Here is a 27,758-nt window from a genome sequence, read left to right on the forward strand (position 1 = left end):
TTCTCCATCGAGGAGATGATAGCATTCCTCCTATCTTCTTCACAAGAGGAGGGTTGCAGGTTTACGAGACAGATCAAAGTCAAAAATACAAAATTCAGCATTTTTGCATTGCATTTGATTTTTATAGACTGTGAAAAACCTCTCTTTGTTCTCCTTTTTATAGGTAGGATTTGTGTACACAAGCATGCACGTCAGAGCCCCAAAAGCTCTGATTAACAGCTAAGCTCTAAATTCTTTTACAAGGAGCCACTAAAGTTCTTCCAGGAGCCAAATTGTGTTTTGTGGATGGATGTGAGTCGCTGAAAAGTCACTCAGGGTTGAGTAGCATACAAGTTCTAATCCAGGAAATAAATTCCTGCTTTTGTAATAATGTTATGAAATGTCTTTAAAAAAAAACTGGGAAAAAAAATAATACAAAGGAGGGGAGGATGGAAGGAAAAAAGAAGAAACAAAAATTCAAAGGTACACAAAGAAAAGGTATTTACAACTTCTGGAGGAAAGTTGTTCCACTGATTAATTATTCTAAACTGTCAGGAGATTTCTCCTTAGTTCTAAGTTGCTTCTCTCCTTGATTAGCTTCCACCCATTGCCTCTTGTCTTAGGTAAATAGAAGTTTCCACTTTCTTATATTCTTCAATATAAGCATGGTTACATAATTATCTCTTTAGAAAAAAAATTCTTTTATTATCTAATATTTTCTAACACCACAAATCATATCCATTTTTTTCCTATTGCATGCAAAAAGCCCCTATGGGGTTTCCAACCAGCAGCAAAAGAAATTGTTGCAGAAAATGACAGGCTTAGACTTCTCAGGATACAGGAAAAGTTTATTTGGCAGCCAGGTTCAGAAGCGCTAGCCCATGGCCAACATTGCAAGTTCTGAACAATCTTTATTATTGATGCACGCATTCTTATACATTCTCAAAGACAGTGTAACATGGAAACACTTAACACATTTCTTATTGGTTACCTTGAGGAAAAAGCCTTATAAGGAGATGGGGGTCTTACTTCTCCTTTTGTTACAGGTATGGACTACGTGCCATTAACGAACTTTAATTGAACCTTGTGGTTTTGGACTTTTGACATAGGGACATTTGCTGGAACATGTTGTGATTGAAGGCTGATGACATTTCCTTGTCCCTTTAAGCAAGCTTCTAACTGTTCCTTTAAGCAAGCTTCTAACTGTCCCCTTTATGCCACGTCTTTATTCTTATATTTTAATCCATATTTTATTCTACTTTAAAATCATTGTCTTTTCTTTAATTAAATCAGCCAATTTTTATCAACTTCACCAATCACTCCTCCTTTGTAGACAGTGCTGATTTTTTTCCCAATTGTAAGCGAATAATAAACTTGCTGCAGTTGTCACGTATCAAAACCAAGCTCTGTGATCTCTGTTCCAGCTGTTTATCCATTCAGCTCCCTGGTTTCAATTGTACCTTAGTCTTCAAAATCTTTAAAGCCTTTAAAAATCTTCTGAATTAGTGCATGTGTTTGGATCTTAAAATTGTTGGTTTTTCTTGCAATCTCCATCAAACATAATATGCCCCTCCGTGTTGCTCACATTTCCAGCATAACTTTCAAGTACTCGGTGGAAAGAAATGGTTATTGTGGCATTCACAACAACAACAAGAAAGTGCACACCTCTTAAAATAACCAAGGTTGAAGAACATTGACCTAGTTAGAAAAGAATAAATGGAGCTCAGGGTTGAACTGTGAAGTCCTCGGTGCTCTCTGAGCTTGGTTTTTTGTGTAGACATTATATTACCCAACTATGTAATATCATCAGTGTTAGAAGGTTGTGTGGGTTTTTGCATTGTTTATATACAGGTTTGTGCCACACCCTTCTAACACTGATGATGTTACATAGTTGGGTAATGAAACGTCTGCAAAACACTCATCAAGCTCCGAAGGCACCAAGGATCTCACTGGTCTAATTGATGGTAACTCTACGCTTCTGCAACTACTCAGTCCGTTGCAGACACCCCTTGAAAGTGGGGTACATGAGTTACATCTTCCTCTTAGATGCTCCCTTTCCATTCTTTGGGTGGGAACCCTTTTTTCCCCCCTTTGGCATTTCCTCCCCTTTTGGCACATAGAATACTGCATTCAGTTTTGGGAATCAGACTATAAAAAAGATGTTGAGACTCTAGAAAGAGAGCATTGAAGAGCAACCAGGATGATCAAGGTTTTCTAGCAATCTCCAGCAAACATAATATGCTCCTTCCTGTTGCTCGCATTTCCAGCATAACTTTCAAGTACTCAGTGGAAATAAATTGTTATTGTGGCATTCACAGCAACAACAACAAAGTGCACACCTCTTAAAATAACTAAGGTTGAGGAACATCGACCCAGTTAGAAAAGAATGAATGAAACTCAGGGTTGATCTGTGGAGTCCTTGGTGCTCTCCTAGCTTGGTTGTTTTTGTACAGGCGTTTTATTACCCAACTCGGTAATATCATCAGTGTTAGAAGGTTGTGGGGGTGTGAAGGCTCAAACATACGGTGAATGGTTGCAGGAACTGGGCATGGCTAGTCTAGTGAAGAGAAGGACCAGGGGAGACAGGATAGCAGCCTTCCAATATTTGAGGGGCTGCCACAGAGAGGAGGGGGTCAAGCTATTCTCTAAAGCACCTGAATGCCAGAGAAGGAATAATGGATGGAAACTAATCAAGGAGAGAAGCAACCTGGAAATAAGGAGGAACTTTCTGACAGTGAGAGCAATCAACCCATGGAACAGAAGTTTTCAAGAAGAGACTGTCATTTGTCAGAAATGGTATAGGGTCTCCTGCTTGGGTGGGGGGTTGGACTAGATGACCTCCAAGGTGCCTTCCAACTTTGTTAGTTAACATTGAGAAAAGAGACACAATCTTGCATTCAATCCAGCGGCGCTCTAGAATTCAAACCCCGCGTCGTCGTCTGTAGTTGGTCAGCCCAGCCGGCAGGGCAGCGCCGTCCCGACGTGGCTTGGCGGCGCTCCTGGAGCCGCTCCGCGCGGCCCCTCACCGCCTCTCCCAAGATGGAGGCCGGCGATTGGCTGCTTTCGGGGACGGCGCTGCTGCTGTTGCTGTTGGGGGCACTGGGGGCCTGGTGGTCGTTCGGGCCCCCGAAGAGGCCTGGCGACGTCGCGGGACATGTGGCCGTGCTGGTGGTGGGCGACCTGGGCCGCAGCCCCCGCATGCAGTACCACGCCTTGTCGCTGGCTCGTCGGGGCCGCCGCGTCGCTTTCATCGGCTACGCGGGTGAATTTTCCTCCAGACTTCGAGGCGCGGCGGACCTACTACGACTCCCAGCAGCCCCGGCCGTGGCGGCGGTGCGCGAGGCCTGCTGGGAGTTGTGGTTCCGCATCCGCTGAAGGGCTCGCCTGGGCGCCCCTCCATTGGGGAGTGGGAGTCTGCCACGCTGGGGAGGATGGGGGTTGTAGTGCTTCCTTCAGGAGGGCTGCAGATGGGAAAAGGAGAGAAGCAGCTTAGAACTGAGGAGACATTTCCTGACAGAACAATTAATCAGTGGAACTACTTGCCTCCAGACGTTGTGAATGCCCCAACACTGGAAGTTTTAAAGATGTTAGATAACGGTTTATCTGAGGTGGTATAAGGTTTGCTGCCTAGGCAGAGGGATGGACTAGAAGACCTCCAAGGTCCCTTGCAACTCTGCTATTGTATTGTATTGTATTATTCTATTCTATCCCTATCCTATTCCATTCTGATATTCTATTCCTTTTCTATTCCTGTTCTTTTCTGTTCTATTATTCTAGTCTGTTCTATTTTATTCTTCTATTCTGTTCTACTCCTGTTCCTGTATCCATTTGTCTGAAGTGGTGCAGGGTTTCCTGCCTGAGCAGGGGGTTGGACTAGAAGACCTCCATGGTCCCTTCCAACTCTGCTATTCTATTCTATTCTATTCTATTCTATTATTCTATTCTATTCTATCCCTATCCTATCCTATTCCATTCTGATATTCTATTCCTTTTCTATTCCTGTTCTGTTCTATTATTCTATTCTATTCTATTCTATTCTATTCTATTCTGTTCTGTTCTATTTTATTCTTCTGTTCTATTCCTGTTCCTGTATCCATTTGTCTGAAGTGGTGTAGGGTTTCCTGCCTGAGCAGTGGGTTGGACTAGAAGACCTCCAAGGTCCCTTCCAACGTCTATTCTATTCCTATTCCCATTCCATTCTAAAAGGCTTCTGCATTCTTGCCGGGGTGGGTGGGAAGTGTGCAGGAGGAACCCCGCCACAAATTTGGGATATGACTTGTGATATGATTTTAGGCTTTCTGTTTTCAGGGCTTTTGCCTTCTTTTTATTCAGATTTTTAGCTCTCTGTCCTTTCTTGCCCATCAATTGGGTTCAAATCTATTCTCCGAAGTGTTTTTGCCCATGGCCAACAAAATGGATGAATGAAATAACCTTTTTGTGGTTGCACTCTTGGTATTTATATTTGCAGAAGTAACAGCTGCCAGCCAATGATTGAGAAAATAAAGGCATTTAGGGGTGGACTTGGGGGTGGAGGGCATACCAGACAGCCAAAATAAGCAGAATTAATCAACTGGTACACAAAATAAACAAATAAATAAATATTGGCAGGCAACAAAGAACTAGTTTTCTTAAGATTATACTAGATTATTTCTCTTTTATTGCCACGCCCTCCCAGAAGCTTCTGTGTCCTTTATGATGTATTTTCTTTCCCCTCAAAACCAGGGCAACAGGATGGGGCCCACAAGTTGTTTCTGAAAAGCTTGTGTGTAAACTTTAGCCATGGTTAATCAGAATGTAATTAGCAACGGAAGAAATTTGGGAGTTTTTCTTTTTAAATAATAACCTGCCTTCTTTGAATTAGGAATAGAAGCATAATTGTTCTTTTCTTTCAGCTAGTTGATGGTTTCATCATAATAACTCCTATCATCCCAGTCCAATGGTTGTCCGGTCTATTTTTGAAAACCTACAGTGAAATCCATTGAATCTACGGAATCTTTAATTTGGATTCTTCATCTGAGAAATTCGGACTCAGTATCTAGAGCAGGTTATGTCCAACCCTCGATCTGCGGGCCACATGTGGCTTTGGACAGCTACTAATGCATCCCCACGACATCGCAAACTTTAAATATTATTATGGGGTTTATATACATTAACTATCTTACATGCGGCCCAAGATGATTTCTCTTCACTCAATATGACCCACACAAGGCAAAAGGTTGAACAATCATGATCTAGACCAGTAATGGTATTTTATTCTGTTCGTTACCAATTCGGTAGCAGAAGTGCACACGTCTGGACATGTGCAGAGCCCTCTGCACATGCGGAGAAGGTCCATGATGACATGGTGAGAACCGGCATCATACCACCTCTGGTCTAGACTAGGGGTCTCCCGACTTCGCGATTTTAAGACTTACAATAATACAATACAATAGTAGAGTTGGAAGGGACCTTGGAGGTCTTCTAGTCCAACCCCCTGCCTAGGCAGGAAACCCTATACCGTTCCAGACAAATGGCTATCCAACATCTTCTTAAAGACTTCCAGTGTTGGGGCATTCACAACTTCTGGAGGCAAGCTGTTCCACTGATATTTGTAGACTTCAACTCCCAGAATTCTGGCTGGATGATGAATTCTGGGAGTTGAAATCCACAAGTTTTAAAAAGTTGCCAAATTTGGAGAGCTCCGGTCTAAAGACTCCTTCAATTGTCCCCATTCCCGCTCATGCGTATTACACTTGTTATTTGTTACTTATGGAGGCTGGAGTTTTCTTACACGTGTTTTTGCTCCAGTTGACCTCTGAGGCAGCTGACTTCAGAGGTTTTATGTGGTCTTCTTAATATCTTGGACAAATTCTTAGCCCTGTTTTTCTTCCAGGCACAAAGCCGCACAGCGAGATCATAAACAATGGAAATATTGAGATTGTTCCCCTTACGGAGCTGAAAATCTGGCAAGGTAGGTTGAACGTTATTTCACTTACGTACTTATCAGTGCTAAATCTGATATCCAGTCAGACTGAGTTTATTTGTACAGAAATGTTGCCAAGACCTAAATAATCCTTCTTTTGTTCATCAGTCTTTTCTCTCCCTCCACGGACTTCTTCTTTGCTGTTTTTGGCATTACCAGCAAGGAAGGAATGGCACACAAACAAGCGTTATATCAAAGCGTATTAGCGCTAGTCAACAACGAGTACAACCAGTACCATCCTTGGATGATAAGTCCAAGGAATCTGCCACCTTCTAGACCTTCTCCAGCTGAAGCTCATCCACCTTCTCCACACACCTTCTTTGCTTTCTAAGGGAGATTTGGAGACTTGGACAGGAATTGCCAAGAAGTATCCAAAGACTTAGGTTGACTTTGGGGTGTTTGTTGGTTAATGTCACCAGGCATTGCCCTTTTCCGTCTGGGGATATTCTGTAATAGAACACTTTGGTCAATTTTAAGTAGGACATTTAAGGCTGAGAACACCTCTGCATTTGAACATCTCATACTTTCATACTATACGGGTCCTAGTACAGGGGTCACCAAGAGGCCAAAGCAGATCCCAAGTAAGAATTTTTACCCCCCCTCTAAGCCACACAAAAAGACCCTGAAGAGGAAGACTCTCTGCAGCAATACAAGCGTTCATTGCACGTATCCCTCCCGGGGGCCGCAGTTTGAGAACCCCTGATTTAGTGCAATATAAAAAATGCAAATAATTTTTCTGCGGACCACTAAAATTTTCTTGCGAACCACCAGTAGTCCATGGACCACCAGTTGGTGACTGCTGTCCTAGGAGACTGTATTCTTAATGCTACACAGGGTCCTCGACCTATGACCACAATTGACCCCAATATTTCTGTTGCTAAGCAAGACGTGAATTTCGCCCCATTTTACGATCGTGCCACATTTGTTAAGCGAGCGCTGGCAGTTAAGTGAATTTGGCTCCCCCCCCCGGACTTTGGCTGATCAGAAGGTTGCAAAAGGTGGGTCACCTGACCCCAGGACACCTCAACCATCATGACTATCAGGCAGCCCTTGACTTACGACCCCAATGAAGCCCAAGATTTCTTGTTGTTAGGTGAGACATTTGTTAACTGAGTTTTCCCCCCATTTGGCGACCTTTCTTGTCTCCGTTGTTAAGTGAATCACTGCAGTTGATAAGTCAGTCACCTGGTTCTTAAATGAATCGGGATTTCTGATTGACTTTGCTGGTCGGATGTTTGCAAAAGGGGATCCCGTGATCTTGGGACACAGCAACCGTCGTAAGTGTGAGTCAGTCCCTAAGCGTCTGAATTTTGATCAGGGATGCTGGAACTGTCGTAACTGTGAAAAATGGTCATTAAGTCCCTTTTTTCGGTGTCGTCGTAACTTTGAACGGCCACTAAGCGAACTGTTAGTAAGTCAAGGATTATCTGTACACGCCAGTTATCAGGTGCCTGGATTTTAATCCCAGGGCTATGGGATGCTGGCAACAGATGTGTGAAAACCGGTTGCAAGTCTCTTTTTTCTCCAGCGCCGTTATAACTTTCGAATAGGCCACTTAACGAATGGCTGTAAGTCGAGGGCTACCTTGCATAGAAACCTCACTTAGCATCAGGCCTTGACGGGAGGTTCTCTTCCTTTGCAGTTGGGCCCAGGGTTTTCCAGTATATCATCAAAGCGATTGCGCAGAGTTTCCAGTTGTTGTACACACTGCTAAGGATTGATCCACCGGACTATGTGCTCCTCCAGGTATTTGCACTTCCAGCTTTTAACACCACTTTCTCTCCTTCCTTCTTCTTCCTTGTGTCGTGATGGAGAGCTCAGCTCCACCACGTATGCGCACACACCTTCCGCCGGCCAGCTGATTTTCGGGTCTCTGCCACACGTGTGTGGAAAACGGGGCGCGTGCGTGCGTGTGTGCACGAGGCGGGCCCTCCCTGCGGCCCATTTTTGCTCCCGGGAGGTTGCAGGGAGGCCGACTAGGCCCAAAATGTGGGGGGTGGGGTGGGGGGTCGCGCGCAATGGCCAAGAGGTGAAGGGAGCTGGGGGGGGGGTTTGTCGCGTGTGCATGTGCAGGGGAATGGGGTGCACGGGGGAGAGTTTGCACACACATTGCATTAGGGGTGCGGGCACGCTGTCACTCGCGCACACACGTTTTCAAGCAGATGATGACAAAAAGGTTAGCCATTACTGGCCCCGACTCCTCTTACAAGCTGGTTGCTGTGGGGAAACTAGGAGGAGGAATGAATATTAGAGATGTTTGCTGCCTTGAGATGTGTATAAAAAATAACAAAGGCAGGATATAAAGAAGAGAAGAGAAGAGAAAAAAGTGGAATAGAATAGATATAAGAAATAGAATAGAATAGAAATAAGAAATAGAATAGAATAGAGTAGAATAGAATAGCAAAGTTGGAAGGGACCTTGGAGGTCTTCTAGTCCAACCCCTGCTCAGGCAGGAAACCCTACACCACTTCAGACAAATGGTTGTCCAATCTTTTCTTAAAGACTTCCAGTGTTGGGGCATTTACAACTTCTGGAGGCAACTTCTGTTCCACTGATTAATTGTTCCAACTGTCAGGAAATTTCTCCTTAGTTCTAAGTTGCTTCTCTCCTTGATTAGTTTCCACCCATTGCTTCTTGTCCTGCCCTCAGGTGCCTTGGAGAATAGCTTGACTCCCTCTTCTTTGTGGCAGCCCCTGAGATATTGGAAGACTGCTATCATGTCTCCCATGGTCCTTCTTGTCATTCAACTAGACATACCCAGTTCCTGCAACTGTTCCTCATATGTTTTAGCCTCCAGTCCCCTAATCCTCTTTGTTAAAATAAATAAATAAAATAAGGAGGCGGTGTTTGGGTGGAGAAGCTAGAAAGCAATTGATCTTATTGTTCTGAAATATCCTCTCTTCTCTCCATAACCAGAATCCGCCTGGTTTGCCCAGCATTGCCGTCAGCTGGATTTTTTGCCTACTTCGAAACAGCAAGCTAATAATTGATTGGCACAATTATGGGTATACTCTAATGGGCCTGACTCACGGGAAAAGACACCCCATAGTCCGGATTGCTAAATGGTGCGTTCACGACTTTTGATATTTGTGGGGTACGGTTGGCTACTGCAATATTACCCAATGAAATCTGTTTTCTTCTCAGAACCCTGCATGGTGCTCAGGTAGGTCTCTTATCTGTTCCCACCAGCTCCACTGGGGTTTTAAAAACTCATCAAAGAGGTGATGATGAGCTCTTGTATTTATGCCAAAAGACGTAAAAACCACCTGTTTATGGTTCGTTTCTCTCTTGATCTTCCTAAGAGCATAAAATGTTATTGAAAATGGTTCACTCTATCTGGAGATGTATGTATGTATGTATGTGTGTATGTATATGTGTTGCATTTGTGCTGATAAATAAATAAAGGGAGACTAGTATAGATCTATTTCAAGCTATTTAGCTCTCATCAGCTAGCCATACCCTTACTGGGAATCAAACCTGGGCTGTATTACATGCTTAGCGGCTAATACAACTGCCTAATATGTAATACAGCCCAGGTTCGATTCCCAGTAAGGGTATGGCTAGCTGATGAGAGCTAAATAGCTTGAAATAGATCTATACTAGTCTCCCTTTATTTATTTATCAGCACAAATGCAACACAAATGTAACAAAGGCAACATAAAAGATGGTTTTCTTCCTGGATGGTCTGGAGTAAGCCGAAAGACAGAAAAGGGAAGCAGTGTGCTCCCTCCCATATTTGGGCACACCAGAGGTTGTGACAGTACATATATGTATACGTATATATATGTATGTATGTATGTATGTATGTATATGTATGTATGTATGTGTGTGTGTATTGCCAAGACAATCTCAATAAATATATCTCACTTGCCATCTTCAGGCTTGGGCTTAAGCCCAAGCCTGAAGATGGGTTTTGAGTGAGACCTCGCTGAAACGTTGCCAAGACAATCTCAATCTTACATGGGAAAAGACCCGAATACAACAAGACCAGCATACCTACACCTGTGAACATTTACGAAAATAGTGTGTGTATGTGTATGTGTATATATGTGTGTATGTGTATGTGTATGTGTATATGTATATATACATATACATATACATATACATATACATATACATATACATATACATATACATATACATATACATATACATATACATATACATATACATATACATATACATATACATATACATATACATATACATATATATATATATATATATATATATATATATATATATATATATATATATGTAATCCTCACAACCCACGATTGAGCCCAACATTTCTGTTGCTAAGCGAGTTAGTTGTTAAATGTTAAAAGGAACTGGTACAGTGGTTAAAATGCAGTATTTTCAGGCTGACTCTGCCAACTGCCAGCAGTTCGATCCTAACCAGCTCAAAATCGACTCTGCCTTCCGTCCTTCCGAGATCGGTAAAATGAGCACCCAGATTGTTGGGGGGCCAATATGCTGACTCCGTGAACCACTTACACTGTGACGCGGTATATAAGTCTGTGTGCTCTTGCTATTGTTAAGTGGGTTTTGTCCCATTTTATGACTCTTCTTCAGCTGCTAAGTGAATCACTGCAGTTGTTAAGTTAGTACCACAGTTTAAATGAATCCGGCTTCCCTGTCGACTTTGCTTGTCAGAAAGTCGCCAAAGGGTGATCACATGACCCTGGGACACTGCAACCGTCATAAATATGAGTCCGTTGGCCAAGCATTGATCACGTGATCACGGGAGTGCTGCAACGGTTGAAAGTGTGAAAAACAGTCATAGGTCCATTTTTTCCAGTGCTGTTATAACTTCTCTTAACGTTCGCTAAACAAACTGTGTAAGTTGAGGACAATCTGTCAGGGTTCTAAATAGCATCCAGAAGTAAATCAGAATCCAAGGTAAAGAGTTGCTCAAAGTCCCAATTGATTAAGAGAGCCACGTTGGCACATCTCGGAAAACCCGAATCTGAAAGCTTCCCGGTTTTCCCAACCCAGTTGAAAGTTCAAGACCTTGCCCCCACACCGACAAGTCCATCACATGGTCCAATCTCCCACTGCCATGCTGGCAGTCCCACCCATCCAGTTCCAGTCAGGTGCAGAAGTGCAGAGACAAAGGATGACCTTGGCTTTCTAGAAAGAATATTGTTATTCCTACATATCATCTAACTCTATACAATCCCCCTTCCCATTTTCCCACCATAGAAAAGGCATAGTAGAATAATAGAAAGTGTGGCAGGCCAAAGATCCAAGAGGAATATGGCTGCAGGCCTGGCACGATCTATCTGTGTTTCCTAGCGTAAAGAGTTTCAGAAAGGGTATTGCTGCACGCTTACACCTATCTATCCTTCTGAAAGTTGCTTCCACATTCATAAGAGCGTGCATTTTGGTAGCTGAAAAGCAATGGCTTATGATCTGACTAAGAGGACTGCTTTGAGAATAATTCACTGATTTTAAGAGTTTTAAAATTTATACGCCGCCCGTCATGCGGTTCGAAGCAACTCAGTGACGTATAAGACATAGATTGCATGGGCAATGCCTCTCTTTGCTTTTGATTAAAGCTGCCCTTTTCTATTTTCAGGTTTCTGCGGGAGCCTGAAAAAAAAGTTACTGTGGCATCAAGAAGTCATCCCAGTTAAAGTTAGTAGAATTCTTAATGCTGCACAATTGTGTCACGCCCGCTTTTCAGGGAAGCCTGGCTCTCTATATAAAACAAAGATTTCTCTGTCTTTATTTTTACAAGAGAGAAAAAGGACAGAGAAAGAGGAAGCAAAATCGAAACAATAGAAAAAGGAAGGAAAACAGCTGCAACAAAAGTCGATCTAGGTAGAATTAGATACTTTAGATTAGGAATGAGGTATTTTCAAGGAAAGGTTACCGCATAGAGGTGGTCTGTTGCAACCATTCACTTAGAAACTATTTGAAGTTATGATGGCACTGAAAAAAAGTGAAGTATGACTAATCCTCATACTTATGACCATGGTTATGGGATCAATACTCAGGTGCTTGGCAACCAACATGTACAACAATTTTAGCATCTGAGGGTCATGTGGTCACCATTTGTGACCTTCCCTTGTCATGAGACAGATTAACAACTGTGATTCAGTCAATCAGAATAGAGCCGGAAGGGACCTTGGAGGTCTTCTAGTCCAGCCCCCTGCTCAAACAGGAGACCTTATACCATTTCAGACAAGCGACTGTTCAGTCTCTTGTTAAAAACCTCCAGTGATGGGGCACCCACAATGTCTTGTGGCAAGCTGTTCCACTCGTTAATTGTCCTCACTGTTAGGCAGTTTCCCCTTAATTCCAGGTTGCTTCACTCTTTGATTAGTTTCCATCCATTGTTTCTTTTCCTGCCCTACTGGTGCTTTGGATAACAGGTGATCTCCTCTTCTTTCTGACAGCCCTTTAATACTGGAATGCGGCTATCATGTCTCCCCTGGGCCTTCTTTTTACTACATTAGACATACCCAATTCCTGCAACTGTTCTTCATATGTAGTGATTTACTTAACCATGGCAAAAAAAAGGAGAGGTTTGGACATGACTCATTTAATTATCACCTTGCTTAGCAACAGAAATTCTAGTCCCAATAGTGGCTGTAAATGAAGGATTCCCTTTACATACTTTTCATCTGTAAGCAGTAAGTTCTCCCCCCCCCACCCCCACCATATTTTATCTATTTTATTTATATAACATTCAATTTCCATTGAACTGCATGATCTGGGTACAGTTATTTTTAAACAATCATAATCCACATATTTGTTGCAGTATTCATCACAATAATATTTATAATATAATAACAATAATACTTAATATCTTCTTTTACAACTCTCCGCATTGATATTTCCTCTTTTTATGTCTCCTCTTTTCTGACTTCTGTTTCTATTGTCTAGTCATTGATAAAATACATCCCATATCCAAAAATATTCAGTTTCTTCTTTATCCTTAATAGTGAGTGTTAATGTATTTATTTCTGCACATTCTAATATTTTCTTAATTACATTCTCATCTGATGGAATCTCATTGTTTTTCCATTGCTGCGCAAATACAATTCTGGTTGCATTTAGTATATGGTAAAACCAGATATGTAGTCTTTTTATCATATTTTTCTAGCATAATGCCCAACAAAAATATCTCTGGTTCCAAGTCTCTGTGTTGCTTTATCATTTTTTTCCAACCATGTATATATTTTCATGCAATATTTTTTGGAGTTTGGGCATGTCCACAACATATATGAACTAGAGAATTGATTATACTTCCAGCATTTAGCAGATCTATCCTTATACATTTTTGTAAGCAGTAAAGTTCTTAAGCTGCATACAACCTCTGGCCTTCGATTCATTGAGTAACTGAAGTTTTATAAATGAATGAAAAAAACGAATAACGATATTATTTAGCTTTCCAACTTATTCAAAGGGCAAATTTCTTAGCAATAAAATGTTGCATTTGTTTTGTCCAGATGCCAACTTTCTTGTCTGTAGTTCAAGAGAATAAGGATGTTCCAAATTATTAAATTCTGCCTGAGAGTGAAGATAATATGTGAAATGAGAGACTTGTTTTAATCAATAGTAGAGAAACATTTGACTTGTGCGAGGCTATAATGCTATCTTTTTCCAAATTATTTTTGAAGTGTGCACAGCTCCAAAGCAAGATAAGACTAACTGCTGAGGTGCTCCTTCAACTTCCTGTGTTCCTTTCAAATACACTACCATTATTGGTAAATTGTAATTTTTCATTGTGCATTCTTTTCTCTAAGAATTGTGCATTTCTATGTTACAAAGATTATATATTATTATTTGAATAACAATATTCAGTGATGCAGAATACAAAGTGATTATAGACATAAATGGTATTTCTGTGTTTCAGAAGTACTGTATTGAGACATAAAATCAAAGATAGATACTAGTATTTGGAGCCCTGTAGCATTTGCTCTTATTTCTATTTCATCTTTTTAAAGAAACTGTGGGGGAAATCTGTGTACAAACATCTCAATGAAATTATTAGTTTCCGTGGCAAGTTACATTTTCATTTATTTTAGGTATGAAGAATTATTTGGCTCCTTGTCCAGCTATAATATTTGTGTGACCAATGCAATGAAAGAGGATCTTCAAACGAACTGTAATATCAGGTACTTCATAGTTTAAAAATTAATTGGAATTCACTTCTGTTTTTCCTTGGTTACATCAATGCTGTAGACCTATCTGATCCTACTTATTATGGGGGCTATTTTGTATTTTTTTAAAAAAAATACTTGCCAGTATCTAAGCCATTGTTCAAAATGCTGTTGAAAATGAAATCTATTTTCACTGCTATCTTATAATAAACTAGTTGATAACCCGGCATTGCCTGGGTATTTATTTATAGGGGGAAAATGTCTGGACCAAATATAATTTCTAATGTTGGATTTTCCCCCTTACCAGAGGGAGCCCCCTTGTGGAGTTCTGTGAAGCCGTTACCATGGCAACTCCACTGTGCTGTACAGTAGAAGCCATTTAAGGCACAACAGGCTGTATCTTAACAGAACACACACCTCAAGGGGTGTTAGGGGTGAAGTATGGTTGAAATTGCTCGAAGCATTCCAGAGTTATGTTGGAACACACACACACACACACACACACACACACAGAGCTGTTTTTATACATATATAGATGGTTGGATCTATAAACATTTAAGCAGACGCATCAACTCCAATGCAGAGTCCCTATCTTTTAGGCTCAAGCTTTTCCCATCATACCTCAAAGGACTGGTTTCTGCTCCCTAGAATCATTAGCATTTTCTTCAGCAGAATAAACCAATGTATAATTTATGACTTATGAATTCTTTCAAGTAGAGCAAATATATTTATGAATGTATATCTTTATGGCCTTGTATTTTTGGCCTTGTATTTCTTTATGGCCTGGTATTTATAATTTCATTTCAATAAACATCTTTAATTTTAACATATATCCTCCTTTTTTTTTTGAAAGAAAAAGAAAGTATACATATATAGCAATTATATTTTTAACACACACACCCCCAAAACTTATTTTTGGCCAAAATGTGGACCTGGTTGCAAATTCCAGCTATTCTCATTGTAATATTGTATAGTTATACATCATTACATGCCCCAAATTTTTAGTTCTTTATAATCTCAATAATTTTCCATTATAAATATGTTTCAAATTCCCCCTCCATTTTTCCATATCTTTACTTATTTTACATTTAATTGTCTTTAAATTACAATAGTTGCTGTTCAATGCTTATTACAATTCCATTGGTCTGCTATATAAAATAACAAGCAATACAAACCTCACTTTTGTTCATCTTCTTAAAAGTTCTATATGTGTCCATACTTCATATATTTTAACCTATATTTAATTATCTTTCCATTATCATATTCAATTATTAGCAATTCAGTTTAATTATCATGTAAAAGAGTAAATCACATACCTCTAATTATAACCTCCACATATCAATTTCTAAGAATCTGATTTCTTCCTAGTGAGCCTTTTATCCCAAACTCTAAACTGCTTTTTCTTTCTACTGGGTATTTCTTCTCCCTTCTCCAACTGCTGCATCTTTTGACATATCCCCTTTTATTGATATTGTTTGACTCTTCATCCTATTGTGTTCTAGAGCAATAACCCTTTACGACAAGCCGGCCTCTTTCTTTAAGGAAACACCCCTGAAGGAACAGCACAAGTTGTTCATCAGGCTCTCGAAAGACTACGCTCCTTTTAAAGCGTGAGTTAAAACTTCCATTCTGTTTGTACTCTCTTAAATTAAAAACCCGTCTAATTTCAAAACTGCCTCTACTTCTTAAGTATTGGGCCCTTTTAATATGGCGGCATGTTTGCAGGTAGTCCTCCACTTACGACCACAATTGAGGCTAGAATTTCCATGGCTGAGCAGTCATTCCATGAATTATCATGTGACCGCACCCAATTTTATGTTATTTTTGCTGTGAAGCAAAATCACGCAGTCATTAAGTGAATTTGGCTTCCTTCAGTCACTTGGCTTGTTGGAAGTTAGCTAGGAAGGAGATGTGGAGAATACCAAAACACTGCTGCCATCATAAATGCATGCCAGTTGTCATCATGATTTGGGCACATAGTGGGAATGCTGCAACTCTTGTAAGCACGAGGACTGGTTGGCTGTAAGTCACTTTTTTCAACTCCATCGTAACTTTGAACGGTTTCCAAACGAACGGTCGTAAGTTGAGGCCTTACGAACGGTCGTAAGTTGAGGCCTGTCTGTATCTGCAGTGCCTCATTTAAAGCTATTGGATTTTGGATATTGGAGCCATATTGGTGGCCCAGTGGCTAGAAGGCAGTATTGTAGGCAAACTCTGCCCATAGCCAGGAGTTCAGCCCTGACCAGCTCAAGGTTGACTCGGCCTTCCATCCTTCCGAGGTGGGTAAAATGAGGACCCAGATTGTTGCGGGCAAATATGCTCTGTAAATTGCTTAGAGGGGGATGTAAAATCACTAGGAAACTATATATAAATCTGTGTGCAATTGCTGTTGCTATCCACAGGTAAGAAGAGTGCAAATCAGTTGGTCCTTTGTAACATTGACTGGTCAGGGGGATTGTTTGCCACTTGATGGATGGGTCCTCCTTTCTGTATGGACATTCATCTCTACCTGATATCCCCTCCATTAGCAGATTAATCAGCTTGAAGCCTCAACTTTCAGATGGTGTCATAGCTGTTTTAAACTACAGTAGCCAAAAATAAGGACGATTTTCTGACTCTCCCAAATGGATTCATTCAATAAATGGTTTAAGGTTGCCATGTGGAACGGTTCTGTTTCCTCATTAAGCATTAACCTTTCCTGAGAGTTGTGTGTTTTGTACAGAGTCTGTGTGTGCATTTGCCTTCAACCTTCCTTGGCTACTTTTTCTTCTTCTCAGGGTGGAATCCTTCACTCCAGATCGTGTTGAAAGATCTGCCTTTACCCAGTTAGATGCCATCAGTGGAAAAGCCTCACACCGTCTGGGCCGACCGGCTCTCCTTATTAGCAGCACCAGTTGGACAGGTCTGAGTCTATATCTTGTCATTGAAGTAAGCCACACTTAGTTAAATAAAGCATACTTAGCTGAATGTTCACAACATGCTAGATTCCAACTCAACGCAACGCAACCCAACCCAACCAACCTCACTGTGGATTAAGACAGTGTATGGCTCCAAGTGTAGTCTTTGAAAGAGTCTGCACATTTATCTCAGAATTTTGGCATGATTGTGGACCATTCTGCTTTCTGTGGCAAGATAAATTAAAAATAAGCTTTATGATTGCCTTCCATCCTCTCTTGGCTAGGTTGGCATGCAAATGGAACGATCAAATAGGAACTTAACCATAGGGTTCATATAGCCATTGCTGAGATCGCTTAGCTGTGTTGTCCATGCGTATTTAAAGATTCAAATATAAATTTTAAAATATAAAATATTGGTGTTGCTGTGAGACCTGGTCCAATGGCTATATATGTGACTTATCCTTCTGAGTTATTCTGAATTGACAAATACAACAAAAAAAATCTTTTCTCATACGCACCCCTCCCCACACTCAAAAAGCAACAACTTTTCTTGGTGGATTTTAATCCCTATCTAAAGCTGAGAATTGAGCATGATTTGAATTTCCAGGGTGGTGTAAATATACTCAAATATCAGTTTGCCTGATCAAAATTGAAATGTATTTTTTTATTTTCTGGCTCATAAAACATTTGTTAGCAGAGCTGGCCATTTTCTCTTAAGCAGATGTAAGGTGGCAGTTTAATTATATTTTTCCATTTGATGGGTGGTAAATTTGGATGGTCTTCCTTGGGCATCACAGCTAAAATTGAACACCACCCAAATTGCTCTTAAGATATAATGTATAGAGCAACTTTCTTCAGTTGTTAATCTCCATAGGCTTCGGGATTACCATTCCCAATTTTTTCAACCAGCATGATAAAGCTGAACTTACAACCATGATGTTTGTATAATAAATTCTGGTTCTTTTCTATTTCTAGAGGATGAAGATTTTTCCATCCTGTTAGATGCTTTAAAAGGTGAGCTACCAAGAAATTTTTTAGTGTTTCTTAAAAGCCAGCCATCTTCACGGTGAATGAACAAGTGTTTTCTCGTTTGCTTCTCTGCCTTGAAGAGATCAGGTTAAGAGCAATTATTGAGATGAACTTTCCTATCAGATCTTTGTCTTTGCTCGCAGGGTGGATGATTTTTTAAATTTTATTTTTAAAAATTGGATTTTCAAAATTTAAATCAGATTTTTTTTATTTTTATCAGATTTATTTTAATAAAATGCTTTTGGAGTGAAAATCTTATCTAAAGATAGTTTTCTATTTAAGATGCATTAATAATTTCGTTTATTCAGCATGAACTGGAGCTTAGTTATACAGCATGAGGCTGTATATTTGAATCAAATTGATTTAAATCAAGTCTTTTCACTAGTGATTTAAATCATGATTTAAATTGACTTGATTTAAATCAAATCCAGCCTGCTTGCTCCAGTAATAAAATTGGCTTCCAAAAGCCCAAAGTTATCATAATATGGGTCATTTTATAATATTCTCACCAGAGGTCCTGTCCTTTTTTCATTTTGCAAACCATACTACGGCCAAGCCTGATGTATAAATTCAGCTGGATCCTTTTCCTAACCTTAGTCTTTCTCATCATGAAGGAAAATCACTTCCTAACTTGTTATCTTAGGAATGGGAGAGATAACAAGGCTATCTTTGGCTACTCTTGACTCCACTTCACCCCATATTGTTCTCTTAAAACAGTGTTCCCCCATTTGGCCTTTAAAGGTCAACCTGCTGGAATTCAACATCCATCGCTTCCAGTTTGGCTGTTGGTTGGCATTTATGGGAGCCATAGTCCTTTCCTACTCGCTGGGCGGTCCCCCACCATGGAAATGGCTCCCCTTCAAATTCCAACAATATAGATAGTCCTTGATTTACAAACGTTCCTTTAGTGACCATTCAAAGCTACAAGGGCACTGAAAAAAGTAACTTATGACTATTTCCCACATTTTGTGGTTGTAAATTGCAGCGTTCCCATGGTCATGTGATCAAAGTATGGGTGCTTGGTAAAGGGACATGCATTTATGACGATTGCAGTGTCACTGCGTTAATTGTTTGCTAGCTGTGCTGAGATATTACTGCGCAGGTCATAGGCCTTATCAGCAAGTGATGTACTGCGCCTGCTCTCACACATTCCAGAGACTTCTTTATCTTTTGTTCTTCTGTTCGTCTGCCAAGAAGGTGGGCGACAAACTGCTCTTGCCAAAATGTAACAATTGGATAGATTTGTTTATTTTATTTTTTTATATTAAAGTTTGTTTTCATTAGAACTTGTTATCGGATTTTATTTTTGCTTTTTCCTGAAGATATGCTGTTTGGAAAGCCGTCGATTCACACCTCGTTAGCTCAGGGTGAAATTTCCCCTGACATGCAGCATCCTGAAGTCATGTGATATAAATCCAATCAAGCAAACAAACAAACAAACAATGTGATCACTATTTAGTAACCTTCCCAGCCGCTTTCCAACAAGCTATCAGTGCGGGAAGCCATGATGGTGCGGTGGTTTAGAGGTAGAGCTCTCGCCTCACAATCAGGAGGCTGTGAGTTCGATCCTAGGTAGAGGCAGATATTTCTTAATTTTGGGCACAATGAGAATTTTATCTGCCGAACAAAACTCCGCCTTGGCAACATGAATGGCATCCGGTCATTATAACACTCGGCTCCATTCCTTTGCCCAGACTCCACCCCACAAGGGATGATGGGGCCATTAAAAGAAAGAAGATGAGCCAGTGGGGGGAAGCTAGATTGGATTAATGACCGCGTGATTCACTTAACAATGGCAGCGATTCAGTTAGCAACGGTGGCAAGAAAGCTTGTCAAATGGAGCAAAACTCACTTAATAAGGGCCGTGCTTAGCAGTGAAAATGTTGGGCTCAATTATGGTTGTGAGCCCAGGACTACGTGTGTGTGTGTGTGTGTGTGTGTGAGAGAGAGAGAGAGAGACTGACTGACTGACTGACTGACTGACTGACTGACTGACTGACTGACTTGCACTGTCTGGCTAGTGTGTTGTTCATTATCACTAAAATGATTTTGTGGGTGAAAAGGTTTTGAAAAGCACAGAGAGAAAAAGCTGTTCAGATTTTATGCTTGTATTGTTTATTGGAAGTCTTTCCAATGTTGGTGCCCCTCAAAATTTGGCACCCCTGGACCCTTCCCTGCTGATAGGATGCTGTATCAATCCTCTTTGCTTTTCCCTTTTTGAAATCAGTGTGAATTTGCTGTACCAAACTGAGCATATATTCCTTTTGAAATCTCAAGTCCAGCTCAGTTTTGAAAATTCCTGGCTCAACTAGTGAAGTTTGCCTTTTGTAGCCGACCCAAATAATTCCACATTCTTTGCTGTCTCTTCTTTTCCACAGAGTATGAGCACTGTGTCAGCGACGGAGCAAAGCTTCCTTCTCTTGTGTGTGTGATCACAGGTAGCACCTTTGAATTGTTCATTTTTCCAAAATTCTGTCCTGGTTTCTTCCAGTATTTTGAGCTGCTGCATAAAATGCTTTCGTTTAGAAGTGGGAGCATCTGACATTTAGCTACTTGTATGTCATCCGTTCTTGTTCTGAGTATTTATAACACCAGGTCATAAAAAATGATACAAAAAAGTTGTTCCTTTGTCCCACAATCCTTTTGAAGAAGGGCCTTTCCTTAGTCTTCTCTGAGTTGGTTGGTTGTTTCCTGGCGGACATTTCACTACCAAACTAGGTAACATCACTGTGCTTGAAGAGACTGGGGTTTGCTTTCAGTTCATGCGTGCCTCCATGAATCCCAAGTAGCAGTCAGAAGACATGACAAAAATTGTTACTTTCACAACACATGGGCAGACTTCACCGTTGTTTCAACTGGGAAACTGAGCATCCTAGACCAAGCCTATTCCAAAAACACTGGAGAATTCCTGGAAGCCTGGCACTCCGATAAATCAGCTATCAACAGGCACAGAGAGGTAAACAACAACTACATAGCATTCAAAAAAGACAATCAACAAACCAAAAAGGAACAAAGAGATCAAAGCACCTCCTCACCAGCAATTGACACCCAAATAAGCAGAGATTAACACCAAGATTAAACATTAGACCAACAATCAAGAAGCAAATAATATCCCAATCAAGGAACTACCAACTTAGACAAAGAAGTGAATAATTAAACAGTCCAATCAAGGGCCCACCAAGATCACTCCCACCCAACACTGACAGGACAAGCTACTAGCATATAAAACAACAGCAAACCCCACTCCCTACTAACACTGATGATGTTACCTACTTTGGTAACGAAACATCTGCAAAAAAACCCTCCAAGTTCAGAGAGTGCCAAGGACCCCTCAATTAAACCCTGAGCTACAAATATTCTCTTCTGGCAACTTTTCCTTACATGTGTGTTTCTCTTATGAAAGGCAAAGGACCTCTGAAGGACCATTACACCAAGCTGATAGCTACTCTGCACTTTAGCCATATCCAGATTTGCACCCCGTGGCTGGAAGCGGAAGACTACGCCCTGTTGCTTGGCAAGAACATTTTTATTTTTTCTCTTGTAGGGTGATACTAAATAGATTTATTAGTTGGTTGGTTGGTGTGTTTGTTTCTTTCTTTCTTTCTTTCTTTCTTTCTTTCTTTCTTTCTTTCTTTCTTTCTTTCTTTCTTTCTTTCTTTCTTTCCTTCTTTCTTTCCTTCCTTCCTTCCTTCCTTCCTTCCTTCCTTCCTTCCTTCTTTTCCTTCCTTCCTTCCTTCCTTCCTTCCTTCCTTTCTTTCTTTCTTTCTTTCTTTCTTTCTTTCTTTCTTTCTTCTTTGTAAAATGTATTAGCCACTCATTTTGCCACACAGAAAATTATTAAAAATACGTTGAGACTTTGGAAACAGGGCAAAGAAGAGCATCTAAGAGGATTAGAGGCCTGGAGACAAAAACATCTGAAGAACAGTTGCAGGAATTGGGTATGGCCAGTCTAGAGAAAAGAAGGAGTAGGGGAGACATGATAGGAATATTCCATTATTTGAGGGGTTGCCACAAAGAACAGGGAGTCAAATTATTCTCCAAAGCACCAGAAGGCAGGACAAGAAACACTGGATGGAAACTAATCAAGGGGAGAAGCAACCTGGAATTAAGGAGAAACTTCCTAACAGTGATAACAATTAACCAGTGGAACAGCTTGCCGCTAGAAGTTGTGGGGACTCCATCACTGGATGTTTTAAAGAAAAGACTGGATATCCACCTGCCTGAAATGGCATAGGGCAGGGGTGTCCAAACTTGGGAACTTTAAGACTTGCGGACTTCAACTCCCAGAATTCCCCAGCCAGCCATGCTGGCTGGGGAAATCTGGGAGTTGAAGTCCACAAGTCTTAAAGTTCTCAAGTTTGGACACCCCTGGCATAGGGTCTCCAGCTTGGACTAGAAGCCCCCCAAGGTCCCTCCCAGCTCTGTTCTGATTGATTGAGCAGTTCTATATCCCCTGAACTCCCCTTCCGTTTCTTTTACAGGCTCAGCCGATTTAGGGGTTTGTCTTCATAAATCCTCCAGCGGTTTAGATTTACCGATGAAAGTGGTGGATATGTTCGGCTGTTGCTTGCCCGTGTGCGCAGTACGATTTCAATGGTAAGGGCTGCGTCCCTCTGTCCTCCGCCTCTCCCAGTGAATACAGTCTTCGTGAAAACAAGGAATACGCAAAATGCCAGCTGGAATGGAAGGTGCGGCTGGAGAAGGGCTGGAGGAAAGTTTCGGCAATACCATCACAGCTTCCCAGGGAGGAGGCAGCCCATTCCAGAGAGGGGCCCACAACAAGAGGTTGCCCAGCCGTCAACTGCCAGGGGGAAAGAGGAAAAAGTTTCGTTTTCCGCCCATTCCAGGAGGTGGGGATTGGAATGGGCGGAAAATGGGGCTCGCGGAGGCCCAAAACGGGGCAGGCGGAGGCTGAAAATGGGATGCGGAGGTGGAAAATGGGGCTTGCGGAGGTGACAATAGGCTATGGCAATCCCTGCAGCCTGAAACAGCTGATGGTCGGGAGGCCGATCCAACCGACTATCAGCTGCTTGTGCTAGTCAGGCTGTGGTGAAACTGAACCAGGATGTTTGCTGCAAGGAGGCAAATTGCTGGGAGGCAGCAATTTCCTCCCCAAAAGCTAAGTGCGCCTTATACTTCGGAGCGTCTTATACCCCGAAAAATACAGTATTCCAATCCACACCGGAATGCACCAAATTGTAGAAAATCGGAGTCCGGCTTCCGTGTTCAGAAATAACAAGGACCCCCTACGCAATATGCAGGCAGAAATCAAGCGCGGACTCCTTTGCACAATTCCAGGCACCCCCTTTTGATCCATAAAGGCCTTCTGTACCGCAGATTGATTTTCTGCCCCCCCCAGGTACTAATGAGATCTTTTTTATGCACCCCGATTTCTTTGCAGTTTGCACGAACTGGTGAAGCACGAAGTGAATGGCTTGATGTTTAAGGACTGGAGTGAACTTGCGGAACAGCTGAAGGTTTGTGGATGCTTCTCAGATTAGTTCTTGATAGTGCTTGATTTGAGTCGTTTACATAATGGTTGAATCTTATGATTTGTCACTTTGTTGCTTGTGTGTATACTGAGAGCTTCCGTACCGGAGACAATTTCCTTGTATGCCCAATCACACTTGGCCAATGAAGAATATTCTACTCTACTCTACTCTACTCTACTCTACCCTACCCTACCCTACCCTACTCTACGCCTCCACTGCACTGCACTCCACTCCTTATTCCTATTCCTATTATTCTATTTCTATTCCTATTATTCCATTCCAATCCACTCCATTGCCCTCCACTCCACTCCATTCTTTATATTTTTGGCCTGCAGTATTTCTGCAGTATTTCTCAACTTCCTTTGAATCTGAGAATGGATGTCTAGCACCAATCATGGTTTTCTTCTGTTAGCAGTTCCTTGATAATCCTACAACTTGTCATCTTGTAGTGCTGATATTGAGATGGCACTGATCCAGTATCTCCCTAAGTCCCATTTGGAAAAGAAATAATAGCAATAGCCCTTAGACTTACATATCGCTTCACAGTGCTTTTACAGCCCTCTCTTAAGCAGTTTACAGAGTCAGCATATTTCCCCCAAAAAATCTGGGTCCTCATGTTACCGACTTCTGAAGGCTGGAAAGCTGAATCAACCTTGAGCCAGTCAGGATTGAACTGCTGACTGTGGGCAGAATTAGCCTGCAGGATTGCATTCTAACCACTGCGCCACCATGGCTCCTATTGTCTTTATTATCCTAATTGCTGCTTGAGGAAGTCAGATCTTTATAGACTAAGATGGCAGGTATTCCTAGACCTGGCTGATCTCATTTTGCAACTTTTGTTGATTTTAAATTTGCATTAGACGTAATCTGTAGACCTAATCTGTGGTACGGGCTTTAAACATTCTTTGATAGATTTCGGCTTTTGAGATTTAAATATCACAAGAACTTAAGGCTGAAAGTTAGATGTAGCATGCAAGGACATGTTACTAAATACCTGCAAGGAGTGGAGTTAAATGTATATTTAATTATCTTATAAAGTCCCTGGGGCCTCATCTATGCAATATCACTTTCCACCCCCTTAAGCTAGCCCATAGGCATTCCAATATATCGTTGTATGCCGGTGATCCAGTAATTTTCTCCTTGACCCTCTCAGCCTTCAAAGAGTTTTGCTAGGGTTTTATTTATTGCAATAATTAAGAATTAATTAATTAACAATACGTTTTGCTAAGGTCGAGACTACAGCCTTTTCTAAACCTTTTCTAAAGCAGTGAATCTGGCATCGATCAAAACCTTTAAATATTGAGGGGTGCAATTAGGAGCCTAATAGAATTGCCCTTCTAGTATATAAATTTAATTCCTCTTGAGAAAAAAAAACCTACTAAGAAAATTGAAGGACTGGGTTTTTGTGTGATGCTGTGTGATTTTTGTGCTGTTTTTCCATAGTTTTTTTTTTTTTTAATCTATCAACATTTGCAAACCACAATTTTGGACCGCACAAATCTGTACAGGTAGTCCTCAATTTGCAACCACAATTGAGCCCAACATTTCTGTTGCTAAGTGAGACATTTGTTAAGTGAGTTTTGCCCAATTTTACGACCCATCTCACCACAGTTGTTAAGTGAATCACTGCAATTGATAAATTAGTAATTCAGCCGTTAAGTGAATCAGGCTTCCCCCATTGATTTTGCTTGTTAAAAGGTCGCAAAAGGGGATTACATCACCCTGGGACACAGCAACAGTCATAAGGATGAATCAATTGCCAAGCATTTGAATTTTGATCACGTGATCAAGGAGATGCTACAATGCTGCCTCCAGAAGTTGTGAATGCCCCAACACTGGAAGTCTTTAAGAAGATGTTGTATAGCCATCTGTCTGAAACGGTATAGGGTTTCCTGCCTAGGCAGGGGGTTGGACTAGAAGACCTCCAAGGTCCCTTCCAAATCTACTATTGTATTGTACTGTAAGGTCGTAAGTGTGAAAAATGGTCATAAGACACTTTTTTCAGTGCCGTTGAAAGTTTGAACAGTCACTGTATGAGCTGTTGTAGGTTGAGGACTCCCTATGCTATAGTTTTCATAATCCTTACATTTTAATGATACGATTTCATCATTTTAGTAGTTCTCAACTGTTCAATGCATAGCATTCTTTTTTATCATGGTGTTTTTTTTGGTTTTTTTTTTGCCTTACAGATGCTTTTCGGTGAATTTCCTGCTGAGGAAAGCCAACTTGCTCTATTCCGAAGAAATCTTCGCCAGGCCAAACAGCCCCACTGGGATGAAAGCTGGGAACAGACAGTATTTCCTCTGTTCAGCGACAAATCCAATTAGCTTATGATAAAGTACAAGTTAGTTGATAAATCATGTCTTTTTCCAGTTTTGTATTATCCTGCCAGTATTTGAAAATTCAAAAATCGGCATAAATCAAAATTTTACGACAAACTTTATGTTGAATTGAATTTTTTAAAATTGACATTTTATTTTGGTAAATAAAATAAAAACTTTTCCTATTTTTTGTCCCTTACTTGATCATATTCTAGGAAAACTCAAGTGCCAGTTCATGGATGGAAAATAGCCTTATACAGGTAGTCCTTGACTTACAAGAATACAAGAATACAATAGCAGAGTTGGAAGGGACCTTGGAGGTCCTCTAGTCCAACCCCCTGCCTAGGCAGGAAACCCTACACCACTTCAGACAAACGGCTATCCAACATCTTCTTAAAAACCTCCATTGTTGGGGCTTTCACAACCTCTGGAGGCAAGTTGTTCCACTGATTGATTGTTCTTACTGTCAGGAAATTTCTTCTTAGTTCTAAGTTGCTTCTCTCCTTGATTAGTTTCCACCCATTGCTTCTTGTTCTGCCCTCAGGAGCTTTGGAGAATAGTTTGACTCCCTCTTCTCTGTGGCAGCCCCTGAGATATTGGAAGACTGCTATCATGTCTCCCCCGGTCCTTCTTTCTATTAAACTAGACATACCCAGTTCCTGCAACCGTTCTTCATATGTCTTAGGCTCCTAATCCTCTTTGTTGCTCTTCTCTGCACTTTTTCTAGAGTCTCCACATATTTTCTACATCGTGGTGACCAAAACTGGATGCAAATATTCCAAGTGTGGCCTTACCAAGGCCTTATAAAGTGGTATTAACCCTTCACGCGATCTTGATTCTATCCCTCTGACTTACAAAAGTTGATTTAGTGACCGTACAAACAGAACTGAAAAAAAAGGACTTATGACCGTTTTTCATCGTTATAACCTTGGAAGCGTCACCCATGGTCACATAATCAAAATTCAGACGCTTGGCAACTGGTTCATACTTATGACGGTTGCAGCATCCCGGGGTCACATGATCCCCTTTTGTGACCTTCTGACAAGCAAACTCAATGGGGAAGTCAGATTCACTTAACGACCGTGAATACTAACTTATCAACTTCAGTGATTATATTTAACAACTGCGGCAAGAAACGGAGCAAAACTCATTTGACAAATTTCTCATTTGGCAGCACCAATTTTCCACCCTGGTCATAAGTTGAGGACTACCTGGAATAGAGAAGAGTCTTCCCAGACTAAAACTGTGATTTTCTAACCTATTGCAGTGAGTTCTTGATTTACATCCATTTTGTTTAGTCATTGTTTAAAGTTTACAATAGCACTGGAAAAAAATGACTTTACTGTCTCACTTAAACAATAGAAATTATGGGCTCAATTGTGCCTTAAGCGGAGGACTACCTGTACTTGAGCATACTAAAAAGCAGAAACATCACCCTGCCAACAAAAGTGTGTGTAGTCAAGGCTGTGGTTTTCCCAGTTGCAATGGATGGCTGTGAAATTTGGACCATAAGAAAGGCTGAGCATCAAAGAATGGAGGCCTTTGAACTCTGGTGCTGGAGAAGACTCCTGTGAGTCCCTTGGACTGCAAGGCCATCCAACCGGTCAGTCCTAGAGGAGATCAACCCTGACAGCTCTTTAGAAGGCCAGGTCCTGAAGAGGAAACTCAAAGACTTTGGCCACCTAATGAGAAGGAAGGACTCCATGGAGAAGAGCCTAATGTGGGAACGATGGAGGTCAAAAGAAGGAGGGGACGACAGAGAATGAGGTGGATGGATGGAGTCACTGAAGCAATCGGCGTGAGTTTAAATGGACTCCAGAGGATGGTAGAGGACAGGAAGGCCTGGAGGAACATTGTCTATGGGGTCACAGTGGGTCGGACACGACTTTGCAACTAACAACAACACCTGTCATTGAATTGCAATTGACATTGGAATAATGGTTTTGCGTGCTGGGACTAGGCCC

The 27,758-nt window shown here is 41.2% G+C and overlaps 1 protein-coding gene across 2 annotated transcripts in view; it reads left to right on the plus strand.

Annotated features, from left to right (window-relative positions):
- The first annotated feature begins 2,981 nt into the window (after positions 1-2,981).
- The window catches only part of ALG1 (ALG1 chitobiosyldiphosphodolichol beta-mannosyltransferase), a 29,906-nt gene continuing 5,129 nt past the window's right edge, over positions 2,982-27,758 (plus strand). The window contains exons 1-13 of one of the 2 annotated variants that reach the window (XM_081966094.1): positions 2,982-3,241; positions 5,852-5,929; positions 7,584-7,687; positions 8,858-9,006; positions 13,981-14,070; positions 15,558-15,665; positions 16,833-16,957; positions 17,928-17,966; positions 20,360-20,419; positions 21,385-21,495; positions 22,463-22,577; positions 23,383-23,458; positions 25,663-25,817. In XM_081966094.1, the coding sequence (XP_081822220.1) occupies positions 3,019-3,241; positions 5,852-5,929; positions 7,584-7,687; positions 8,858-9,006; positions 13,981-14,070; positions 15,558-15,665; positions 16,833-16,957; positions 17,928-17,966; positions 20,360-20,419; positions 21,385-21,495; positions 22,463-22,577; positions 23,383-23,458; positions 25,663-25,800 (1,416 nt within the window). In that variant the 5' untranslated portion in view covers positions 2,982-3,018 and the 3' untranslated portion in view covers positions 25,801-25,817. Of the gene's footprint in view, positions 3,242-5,851; positions 5,930-7,583; positions 7,688-8,857; positions 9,007-13,980; positions 14,071-15,557; positions 15,666-16,832; positions 16,958-17,927; positions 17,967-20,359; positions 20,420-21,384; positions 21,496-22,462; positions 22,578-23,382; positions 23,459-25,662; positions 25,980-27,758 lie in introns of those variants that run through there. The other variant, XM_081966093.1, reaches the window with a different exon arrangement.

This window comes from Natrix helvetica (genome assembly GCF_964273705.1).
Source record: "Natrix helvetica genome assembly, chromosome: 13".
NCBI lineage: Eukaryota > Metazoa > Chordata > Lepidosauria > Squamata > Natricidae > Natrix > Natrix helvetica.